The sequence below is a fragment of the Antechinus flavipes genome, chromosome 4 (assembly GCF_016432865.1).
Source record: "Antechinus flavipes isolate AdamAnt ecotype Samford, QLD, Australia chromosome 4, AdamAnt_v2, whole genome shotgun sequence".
NCBI lineage: Eukaryota > Metazoa > Chordata > Mammalia > Dasyuromorphia > Dasyuridae > Antechinus > Antechinus flavipes.
In genome coordinates, this window is record NC_067401.1 from 364,631,011 (window position 1) to 364,643,846 (window position 12,836).

A 12,836-nucleotide genomic window follows, 5' to 3' on the forward strand; every position below is an offset into this window, starting at 1 on the left:
GTTAACGCTGGGCACTGAAAAGGCAAATTTTTTCATATCCTCCTTATCCAGAGGGATAGAATAGAAACAATCCTTAATATCTATGACCCAAAGAGACCATTCTCTAGGCAATTGAGTAGGAGATGGAAGTCCAGGCTGAAGAGTTCCCATAGTTTCTAGCTGTTCATTTACTTTTAAATCAATCAACATCTTCCATTTTCCAGATTTCTTACAACAAATTCAGGGGAATTCCAGGGAGTTAGAGAAGGTTGTAAGTGTCCTTGGTCAAGTTGCTCCTGTAATAAGGCCTGAATTTTATTGCTAGCTAAGGGCTATTGTTCCACACTGGTGTATCAGTTTTCCATTAGATAGGAACAGGTGAAAGTGTTTGCAGGCCTTCAACAGCAGCCCTGCCTAAAAACCGAAGTACTCATTTTTAATCCTAATTGCTATAAAATGTCTCTTCCCCACAGATTGATGGGCACTTTTTCAATATAAAAGAGTAAAAACTCCTGTTTCCCCTTCAAAAGTTCATCTCAAAAGGGTAGCACTAACTTCAGCTGCTGTTGATCCTCCTACGCCAGACATGTAGGTGTCTGCTTTAATCTTTGTTTAGTGACTGGGCTAGTTGGCACCTCTAATGACTGTACGATCTGCACCTGTGTGGGATACATGACAGTACCAGTTGCTGGGATTTTTGGTAGACAAAATTCAGGGGCAGCTTAGAGAAGAATGAGACGTGTCTGGTCTTCTTAAATGGGAGTTCTGAAAGGCATCCAAGCAGGGGGAGCAATCACAGGCCTGGCAAATACTTCCATATGAATTTCATTTTTTCAGTCCTTTGATTTTGATGTTACTGATTGGTTCTTGCCTCAGTCAAACTGAAACCAATTAAAGACCTTAGCTTAAAAAGGCCAAGGTCTCCCTCTGTATCCAGGGCCTTCTCCAGTTGTCTGCTCTATGACTTGCCACTGGACCTAGTGACTCCAGAAGAGAAAATGAGGCTGTTGACTCTGCAACAACCCTCCCTCCCTCCCTTAAATCCAATTAATTTACATATCATTTCATTACTTCCTTGCTGTCAAAGTTCTCTTTGAGAATGAAGGACAAACAAGAAAGACATTACTTTTTGCTACCTCTTTGTCATTGATTTGTTGTTCTGGTCTGGCTTGTTATATGGGAAAGATGTTATACTTTCCATCTCTATTGTCTTTGAACAGATTATTCAGGGTAATCTTCAGAACCCAAAGCTCTTGGACTTGGGTCAAACTATACTGATCACTGCTGTTCCCTAGGACTTTCAAGGTTCCTGCCTGGGACTTTCTGGTTGACCATTCTAGGAGTTTATTGGGGGAACCTCCACTTTTGCTGCCTGTGAAGGCAGAATCTTGCAAATCTACATGTATCTTCAGCCCATCTCTGGTTGAATGTGGAGGCAGGCCACTGATGGTGTTTTTGCTGATGTCTCTGGGTTTCTGGCTGGCTTTTTGTGTAGTTCTGTGATAAAACATACTGTAAGTTGTTTACTATAGTTTCTTTTTGGATTTCTTAATAATTTTTCTGGTTTTTATTAGAGTAACTATATGGGAGCTAAATGGTTGTACACTCAGTTGGCTAGAAGTTCATGACTTTCAGTTCGAATTGTTCAGTGATGAAGAGAATCAACTAACACCCAAAGAGAGAACTATGGGAAATGAGTGTGGACCACAACATAGCATTTCCACTCTTTCTGTTATTGTTTTCTTGTATTTTTGTTTTCCTTCTCAGGTTTTTTTTACCTTCTTTATAGATCCATTTTTTCTTGTGCAGCAAGATAACTAACTATATAAATATATATACATATATTGTGTTTAACATATATTTAACATGTATTAGACTACCTGCCATCTACGAGAGAGGGGAAGGAGGGGAAAAGTTGGAATAGAAGGTTTTTCAAGGGTCAGTATTGAAAAATTACCCATGCATATCTTTTGTAAATAAAAAGCTATTAAAAAAAAAAGTAGTAGTTCGTGGTTTTTTTTGTATCCTGTTATCTTAATTTGTTAACTATCCCTTCTAGCTTTATAGGGATAGGGACAGAGACAGGGACTGGGCCTGTTATTTCGTGGGTAAAGAGAACTCATAGATGAAGAATCTCCCAGCACTAATGCAGGCCTGCACTTTATCTGCAATTAATAATCTTAGAGCATTGCCTTGAAATAAAAATGTAAAATTAGTAGGTAATAGATTAAAATGTAATTGGGAAATGTTTATTAAAATAAATTAAAAATACAGTACAGTATAGATAATGTTATTTTGAGTGTTTCGGAATCAATATAGAACAGTTGGGATCAATTTCTTTTTCTTAACTTTTTTTTTTTTTAATAATTATAACTTTTTATTGACAGAACCTATGCCTGGGTAATTTTTTACAACATTATCCCTTGCACTCACTTCTGTTACGATTTTTCCCCTCCCTCCCTTTACCCCCTCCTCGAGATGGCAAGCAGTCCTATACATGTTAAATATGTCACAGTATATCCTAGGTACAATATATGTGTGCAGAACCGAATAGTTCTCTTGTTGCACAGGGAGAATTGGATTCAGAAGGTAAAAATAACCTGGGAAGAAAAACAAAAATGCAAGCAGTTTACATTCATTTCCCAGTGTTCTTTCTTTGGGTGTAGCTGCTTCTGTCCATCATTTATCAGTTGAAACTGAGTTAGGTCTCTTTGTCAAAGAAATCCACTTCCATCAGAATACATCCTCATACAGTATCATTATTGAAGTATATAATGACCTCCTGGTTCTGCTCATTTCACTTAGCATCAGTTCATGTAGGTCTCTCCAACCCTCTCTATTCATCCTGCTGATCATTTCTTACAGAACAATAATATTCCATAATCTGCCCAATGGAATGGAACCATTCTCCAATTGATGGGCATCCATTCATTTTCCAGTTTCTAGCCACTACAAACAGGGCTGCCACAAACATTTTGGCACATGCAGGTCCCTTTCCCTTCTTTAGTATCTCTTTGGGGTGTAAGCCCAGTAGTAACACTGCTGGATCAAAAGGTATGCACAGTTTGATAACTTTTGGGGCATAATTCCAGATTGTTCTCCAGAGTGGTTGGATTCCTTCACAACTCCTCCAACAATGCATCAGTGTCACAGTTTTCCCGCATCCCCTCCAACATTCATTATTATTTTTTCCTGTCATCTTAGCCAGTCTTGACAGGTGTGTAGTGGTATCTCAGAGTTGTCTATATTTGCATTTCTCTGATCAATAGTGACTTGGAACACTCTTTCATATGAGTGGTAATAGTTTCAATTTCATCATCTGAAAATTGTCTGTTCATGTCTTTGATCATTTATCAATTGGAGAATGGCTTGATTTCTTATAAATTAGAGTCAATTCTCTATATATTTTGCAAATGAGGCCTTTATCAGAACCTTTAACTGTGAAAATGTTTTCCCAGTTTGTTGCTTCCCTTCTAATCTTGTTTGCATTAGTTTTGTTTGTACAAAGGCTTTTTAATTGATGTAATCAAAATTTTCTATTTTGTGATCAGTAATGATCTCTAGTTCATCTTTGGTCACAAATTCCTTCCTCCTCCACAAGTCGGAGAGGTAAACTATCCTATATTCCTCTAATTTATTTATAATCTCGTTCTTTATGCCTAAATCATGGACCCATTTTTATCTTATCTTGGTGTTTGGTGTTAAGTGTGGATCCATGCCTAATTTCTGCCATACTGATTTCCAGTTTTGCGTTCAGTGTCTATTTGAATTTGACACCACTAGCCTAGAGTCCTCAGAGAAGTAATTTTTGAATCCAGGTCTTTCTGGATTCGAGCCAAATCTCCATCCCCTCTGGTTTTCTCCTTATGTCCTATCATCTGGAACCATGATAAGCATGTAATTTATAAAATATTAAGCATCATAGGATCAAGGAAGGATTGCTTGGACTCTGCTACAGACCTCCTAGGTTGATACTGATGTGTTCACAGCCACTTTTTGGGTACTATTCAGTCTGTTCTAAATCTGTCTTTTTCTGCAAATATAGTTCACATCTATGCATCTTACCCTTCTGGATAGCATGAAAGATTTTATCAAGTATTTTGCTGACACGTGAGTACCCTATATCTCCAGCGCTCCTAGAGTTCCTCTGATCTACCAGTCTATTTATCTTATCAATTAAAAAAAAAAAAGATTAGTTTGGCATTACTATTCTTGAAGAAGCTGTGATAGCTTTTGATGCTCACCAGTTCCCTGAATTAATGCTCCAAGCCATCTCTTTAATAATGGGATCTAGAAGTTTGTCAGTTTCTTGATCTATAGTTTGCTGATTCTACTTTTTTCCCTTTTTAAATAGTTGCAACCTTGAACTTTCTCCTAGATTGATGGTACCTCTCCCATTCAGCATGAACTATCAAAGGTCACAAAGAGTGACTCAGCAGTCCTATCTGCTATTTCTTTTAGCACCTTGGGATATTTTGGGGGGCCTGTTGATTTGTGGACAGCTGGGTGCTCTCTTATGTCCTTATTTTTTTTGGGAGGGTTCAACTGTTTATTAACCATTTTTGTCATCTTCATAATCAGATGATTATTCTCCCAGTAGATTAGAAACAGGTAGCAAAGGCAGAATAAATAATTCAAGTTATACTTTGTATTGTATTGTCCCACTGTCCTTTCTTCTAGACTCTCTACCTTCAATACAGATTTTTTTTAAAATCCCAAACCAAAAAAAAAAATCTTTTTTGTTCTCAGCTCATATTGGGATTTAGTATTCTTGACACTATCCTTATAGGATTATTCATTAAACTGTACTAATCCTCCCTTATAATTGATGCTTCCATCATCAATAAATGTCTTTAAAAAATCTTCTTAGTTGATAAGTTCTCTCTACATAAATATTGACCTTTTTAGATATCATTTTTAAGAATTACTTGTGTAATAATAATAATAATAATAATAATAATAATAATAATAAAGAATTTATCCTTTAAGACTTTCCAGTCCTTTCTTCTACAACTTCCTCTGTAGAATTTTAGATCATTAGATCCTACCTGTGCTTTCCTTAAAAACTTTGGAATTCGTTTTTATCAGAAGCTATGATATGTGTCAGAATACACACCCACACACACACCCCCCCTCACCCCTCCCTAACTTTCCTCTCCTATATCAAGATGGAGTGGTCACATCTGCCCAAGATTTCCATCTCTTTGATTTTAAGAAACTATTTTCTTCTTGGGCAATATCAGGTTCAGAACAGCACCTCATTGCTCTATATCTAATTTTTGAAGGATAAAATTAGCATGAAAGCAAGTTAGGAATTTTTCAGCTCTTATGCTTTTAATAAAGTGAGTGATAGCTGCTGCCCTTATAAATAAAATTTGCCCCACACTGTTATATCTGTTATAGATGTTTCCCCAATTCCTTGTCCATTTCTTTCTTCTATAATCTCCTTCCACATTAGTTTGTTTTGGGTTTTCCTCTATTGACTGTCATCTAAATGTTCTTCACAGTGTTTATTATTTTTTTGTCCCTGGATTTATTCATGAATACCCCTTCTTCATTTGTAGCAGATCCCATGTTTATGACACTTTTATTCCCTGACCCCCTTTAAATTTGTTGCCAAGCCCTGTTAATTTTACTTTTGTAACATTTCTCCTGACACTGGCGCTACCCTTGTGCTGGCTTTGAGCATTTTATACTTGTACCAGTAGCACCAGTAACCTGTTGGGTTGGCGTCCCTGCTTCAAGTCTCACCACACTCCAGTCAGTTCCACTTAGTTGCCAAATTGATCTTCCTAAAGTGCAAGTCATTCTGTAAAAACAAAAACAAAAATTTTTTTTTGATTCTGTATTTGGGGGCAGCTAGATCGTACAGTGGATAGAATACCAGCGCAATGTTAGCTGTGTGACCCTGGACAGGTCACTTAACCCCAATTGCCTGCTCCCCTCCCCCCAAAAAAGAAGATTGAATCTGTAAAGTACAAGTCATATAATTTCCCTATTCAATTAACTCCAGTGGTTCCTTATTACTTCTCTGATACAAATATAAACTTATGTTTGTCTTTTAAAGCCCTTCATAACCTGGTACCTTCCTTCATTTCTAGTCTTATACCCTATTTCCCTCCATATATTCTTTGATCCAATGTTACTGACCATTTTGCTGTCTCTTTTACAGACATTCCATATTCTAACTCTGGGCATTTTAATTGGAAGTCCCTTGAGCCGTAAATCTTTCAATCTTCACCTCCACATCTTGGCTTCTTTTATGTCTCAGCTAAAATTCCACTTTCTACAAGCAGTATTTCCTGGTTTGCCCTACTGCTAGGGCTTTTCTCTGGACCATCTGTATATATCTTATTTGTGCACAGCTGTTTGCCTATGGTCTTCTGCATTAAACTTCGAGTTCTTTGGGGATAGGAATGATTTTTACCTTTTTTTGTAGCCCCACTGCTTAATATTGTGCCTGACTCAAAGTGGGTACTTAAATTGTATCACAGATTAGGATTTCCTTTTGGTTTTTCAGATCTTTCCCTTTTTTTTTCTTCCTCTCTTCCTTTTTTTTTTTTTTAACTGCTTCCTTCAACTTACAAGGAACAGTTTGATTCTCCTTAATAGCGTGATGAATAGAGAGAAGCTTTCCTTCATCTCTTTAATCTGCCCTTTGAGATGTATAGTTGTTCATTGGACTCTGTAGGTTACTTCAAAGTTCATTTCTTGAAGGTAGATCCTTATATTTTTCTAGTTTTTGTGATGAGCTGATGGGGCATATTGCATGATGGCCATCTATTTTCCCTGTATTGAATGTCTCCCATTATTTCTGCATGTTCATGAATTATGTAATCTTTGCTTAACAAGTAATAGTTTCTAGGGCATAATGCTAACAGAAGCTGCCCTTAGCTGCCTTCTATTTTAAAGTCCCAAGTAGGTATATAATTAGGAAAAGGGCTTTATCTACTTAAATATAATTGCCTATATTTTCTCTCCTCTTCATATTAATCAACCTTAGGTATAACCCTGTACTTTTAACCACAGAGTTCTTATTTTGGTACTTAGTATTTTCAGAACTATTTTTTTTTTCCTGTAAAAAGATCTATAATGAAGTTATACAACTTATCAGTACTTTATAAATTTTTGACCCTTTTCATTTCTTGATCTCAGTATTTTTTCATTTTTTAAAAAATAATTTTATTGGCATCTTTTCTTTTTAATTGATTTACATTTTTTCCTATATTCCTCCCCTTCCTAAAGTTCTATCCTTTATAACAAGGTATTTTTTTTTTAAGGAATAAGACCAAAAAAATTCAACAAAATCAATCAACATATTTTTTTTTTAAATCTGATGCCATATGAAGTTTCCACCCTATGGATTTGATCTCTGAAAAGAAGTTGGTGGGAAAGAGTCTTTTCATATCTGTGCTTTGGGGCCAGACTCATTCTTTATAATTTCACAATATCAATTTCCATTGCTTTATAGTTATTGTTCTTTCTGAGTATATTGTTATAGTCAGTGTGCATGTTTTTTCTTTATTCTGCTTACTTCACTTTTCATTAGTTCAAAAAAGTCTTTCCATACTTATCTGTTTATCTTTGGAATTTTAATAAGATACCAAATTTAATTTTAAAGGACTAAAAAAAATTGTTTTTTCAATTAAGATGTACTTATTTTGTCTTTCTCTTATTTTTCTTTTTTCCATTGAATAGGAAAAAATAATAAAACTCTTGTAATGAATATGCATCAACAAGCAAAACCATTAGTACATTAGGCATGTCCAAAAATATGTGTCTCATTCTGAAGCATTGAGTCTATCACTTCTTGGTTAGAGATGGTAGCATGCTTCCTCATTGTTACTCAAGAATTGTGATTGTCATTGTATCAAAGTTTTTAAGTTTTCCAAATTTGTTTTTCTTTACAATGTTGTTGTTATTGCATAAATCATTTTTCTGGTTCTATTTACTTCACTTTATCAGTTCAAATAGGTCTCAGTTTTCTGTGAAACCTTCCCATTCATTTCGTATCACATAATAATATTCAGTTATATGCATATGCCATAGTTTGTTTAGCCTTTCTCTGATAGATAATCAGTGCCTTAGTTTCCAGTTTTTTTGTTTTTTGTTTTTTTTTGGTAATAAAAAGAGCTACTGAAAATATATTTGTACGTGAGTCCTTTTTCTCTTTTTTGTCCTTTTTGGGGCATAAGCCAAGTTAAACATTTCTGAATCAAAGAGTATGTCTTTTTTGGACCAGAGTTCTAGATTACTTTCCAGAACAGTCCAAGCTGTGTTTATGCAATTAGTTTTTCCTTAAACATAAGTAAAGATATATTACTTTTAATCTTCATGTTGTTAGATTTCTTCTACCATGTTAGCCTCTCTAGATCATTTTCGATACTGATTCTGTTATCCAGAATTCTTCCTTCTCCCAAGTTGGTATTATTTACAACCTTGGCAAGTATTACTTTTATATCTTGAGCTTAAATATTAATAAACATGTTGACACATCAATCTATTTTAAGACACTTAAAAGTGTCATAGATAGTAGACTGTCTCAGAAGTCAAAAAACAAGCAAGACTATAGGTGAAATCTTTGGCTGTTTATCCCTGAAAAGTTTTTCCATATAAGCAAATACTGCTCTGACTAGCCCCATCTGTTATAGACACATAGCAGCATTGATCAGGTGTGTGTAACTGTTGGTGATTTACATATCCATTTAGCTAAATATGCTTAATGTTACTGGCTAGCTATGTACACATGGTTGCCTGCATGGCTTCTACAGCAGCTTCTGAGTCCTTCGTGAACAGTACATCCCAAGGAGTCCCATTTAGGAAGAGTTGGAATGCTGTGAACACAACCTATATCCACAAGGAGGAAAGGACATAAAGGGACTAGGCCCAACAGACATTGGACGCCAAAGATTGCAAGCTTCTACTGCCTCCCATCCCACCCCAAATCTCACTACCTGACTAGGTTGGCTCCTGTTTTTATTGACTGAGAAGTGTTTACTTGCTGACCTCAGAAGAGTAAGTTTCTCTGTATGTATTGCTCACACGGCAACCTGGGCCTATACATCGGCTGGCTCCAGATCTACATGGAACATAGCTTTTAGCCTCATTTCAGTTTAGGATAGAGGCTTGCTCTCGTGTATGTCACTGCTTGCTCCCGTGTATGGCACTGCTCTCTGAAAAATAAAACTTAGGTCTCTGGCAGTAAAAAAGACAAAAAACATCACAAAAAATATATATTGACTAGGAAAGGTCCAAAGATTGATGGATACAGCCTGTCATTAGATAATCTATCTCCAGATTGGCAGATCCATTAGTTCTTTTCTTGCCAAACTTCAGCCTGGATCACTGTCACCATTTATTTCCTCTGTTCTGATTTATGAGCTACTCAAGGATGCTGGAGAGTTTTTACAACTTGGTTAACAGGATATGTTACATATTCATATTATTCAACTCTAAATGGATCCTCAATGCAGTTGTTCTTTTATTCCTTCCTAATTGATGCCATGTTTCACTATCCATAGAAGCTATTCCAAGTCTTCTCATCCTTCAAAGCCTTACATTTCTTTTGTTTTCCCTTCCCCCTTACCCCCAAATCCTCCTGGCTTCATTCTCTTTAGTACTTTCTCATAGAATTCTTTTCTTTTATGGTGCAACTCAGGCATCACCTTCAATATGAAGTTTTTTGATGAGCCTTCACTCCTCCAAACTTGTAATGCCTTTACTGCCAAAGTATCTTGTATTTACATTTTGTATATGTATATATTTATTGATTTCATATATATGTGATATATATTTTTATATGTACTTGTCTTTCCTTGAGAATATAAGATCCTGGGAAGAAATATTATTTCATTCTTTGTTCTTGTATCTTCAGTACCTAGAATAGGACCAGGCACTTGGTAGATACTTGATAAATACTTGTTAATTGATTGCTTGATAATCTGTAATTGAGGGGTGAAGTTGTTCAACCAGTAAGTAATCTTTCTAGTCATACCATTATGCAGCTCACAGTGAGTCATTTCAACCAAAAGATACCATGAGAGAAATATGGGCAGGGATTTGTATTTCATGTGAAAATTAGAGTTTGTGGGGTTTGTGTGACCAGTTGTTTCTGTAAGAGCCTTGTGGAAAGTTAACATTGCCATTTGTTTGGTGGAAACAATAGCACTAGACAGAGATAGCCATAGATTCCAACCCACATCTGCAAACTCTCACTGGGTGACTGAGTGACCAGGCCCAGCTTGGTGTGAGGAATGCGTGCCCTGCAACTTCAGAGTTACAATTACTTCAATTGATATAAAAAGATTTGTTCCCACTTCTTTTTTCCTGAGAGTCTTTGGTGCATAATGTCATTGTTCACCTCTTGCCCTTAATGTTTGAGCATAGTATCTTGTTTTTCAAATTCTGATGTTCCAAGAAAGTAAGGAAAATGTCGGTATATTAGATTTCATGGTAAAAAGGAAATAGGGCAGTGTCAACTATATTGGATAGTCTGGGAATCCTGTACTTTCTTCCCATTATTCATGTTTTGTGTTTGAGCTTTGCGTCATTTCCACCTTGAAGTACCATTCAAAGATAGTTTATACTGGTCAGTATATTCACATATTATTTAACAATATACAAACATGAAATAAATTTAAATTTATTACCTGGACATGTGATGATTTTATAGTTTTTATCCTTGATTCAATAATAATAACATTTCAATTTAAGATTTGTTTTTCTCATTTTGCATGTGAAGAAACAGACTCGGAGAATTAAGGTGACTTGTCTATGATCACTCATCATAAATACTAGAACTGAGGACTCTCAATGCTTGTATCCAGAGATAGCATGAGATAGTAGACAGGATGCTGGGCTTGGTGTCAGGGAGATTTGATTTAAGTTCCCACTTCTGGTATTTTACTTGCTCTGGTATCAAGAGCAAGTCAGTTTCCTTTTTTATAAAATGAAGAGAATGTACTTGATGACCTATATAGACTGTTTGAGCTTTTACTCCATTATCTTATGATCTGCCCCCCTGCCCCCCCTTTAAAATTGTTTTATTGATGCACTTTTTTTATTAGTCATTTATCACCAAAAATTCTTCTTTGTCTCTAATAATTATAGTTAAGCCAAACAAATGAACATATTTGATTATGTCAGTTAATGTATAACTCATTCTATACCTCTAGTCTACCAATATTCTGTTTAGAGGATAGGGTATATTTCCCCATTAGTTTTCTGAATTCATGATTGATTATTGCATTTACTGATCAGAATAACCCCAGTACTAATCTGTAAATCTCAAAAATGATGAATGTTCAACTAGAAAATTCATACTCCCTTATTCAAACATTTTTCTGTTTTGGTAGGAGAAATCATTTACACATGTTCTTTCCTTCCCCATCCCAGTATTTTCCCAGACAGTCTTCTTATATCAATCAATAAGCATTTATTATGTCAACAGGAATTTGATATTCTAAGTGCTTCAGTTTTCCTCAGAAACTTTTTTTTAAATTACATCTTTCCCTTCTTCAAGAACTTAAAAGTGCTTTCTTTAACTACATTTATTAATACAATTCAAGGTCCTCCATTATTTCTACACACATTGTTTATTCTCTCTTCTTCTTTTCTCCTGCCCTTCTCCCATTCTGCTTCCATTTTTATCGTTAATTTGTATGAATGTTGCATTAGTTCGACTCTCCCAACTTTCACTTAACAAACATTTTATTTTGAATCAGTTTTATGTTTTGAACATTAGGAAGAGTGTAGTTTATGAGTATTTGAAGGAATAAACTGCATCAATTAACACAGTATATTTTTTTAATCCATAAGGTCGATTGAAAGTTTTTTGTGTTGATCATGCTCTTGGTCAATCTAGTGTTAAATATTTTTATTTCTTACATTACTGCGTTAGGTGCTGCATAGAAGAAACATTTCATACATATTTGTTGAAATTGAAATTTCTCACTTACCTTGTTGGAGTCAAACTATTTCGCATGTGTCCTGTGTGTATTGTTTTCCCCACTCAACATGTTCTCTTTTCTATATTATCTTATTTAAACCATACCTCTTCTGTGAAGCATGATTAATATATGCAGTCAGTCCTATTCTTTTACTTTCTGTCATAAGCATTCAGTTGTAGTTTTGTACATATAGATGTCTTTATAATTATTTTCAAATTATTTCATGTTATATTAAAACTTGAGTCTTCTGGTTTTTGTTATTGTTTTTTTCATTTCTTCCCATTGCCATCTTAATGCTGTGTGTTCTGGAGTAAATCCTTTTGACTGATTGGTTATTTTTTATCTTGCAGATATGCTGGCCGTCATTGTCTCCGTGCTCATCTAAGCCCCAGACTCTGTGTCAGGAAGTAAGTATTTGAATCTTGAAGAATTAAATAATTATCAGAAGACTTTTATATAATCACAGCATTTTGAAATTGGATCAAATGGCATAAGATATGTAAAGTAGACTTTAAAATGATATATCAGTATCTATTATCAGGACTAAAGAAGCCATTTTGTCAAACCCTTACTGGACAAAAATTCATTTGAGAACATATCTAACAAGTGGTTATCCAATTTTTGCTTGAAGACATTCTCCATTGAGGAGAAACAAGCAATTTTCTGAGACTTTCTATTCTATTTTGGGGTAGTTCTGATTGTTAGGAAGTTTTTTTCTTACATGATGCCTAAATAATCTTTTCACAATTTCTACCTATTTATCCTTGTTCTCTCTCTAAGACCACATTGTCTTGGGGCCTTTCATTAGGACCCAGATGATTGCCCATCTGGATGCTTTTTACCCTACCAATGTCTTTCCAAAAATGTGGTACCTTAAAACTGAGAGGTGATATGATATAGAGTACATTG

General features: G+C 35.2%; 1 protein-coding gene across 1 annotated transcript in view; it reads left to right on the forward strand.

The window, feature by feature from the left end:
- The window catches only part of SDHC (succinate dehydrogenase complex subunit C), a 50,066-nt gene that overhangs the window by 8,729 nt on the left and 28,501 nt on the right, over window positions 1-12,836 (forward strand). Inside the window, exon 2 of the mRNA XM_051998252.1 lies at window positions 12,278-12,334. Within this exon, the coding sequence (XP_051854212.1) occupies window positions 12,278-12,334 (57 nt within the window). The remainder of the gene's footprint in view (window positions 1-12,277; window positions 12,335-12,836) is intronic.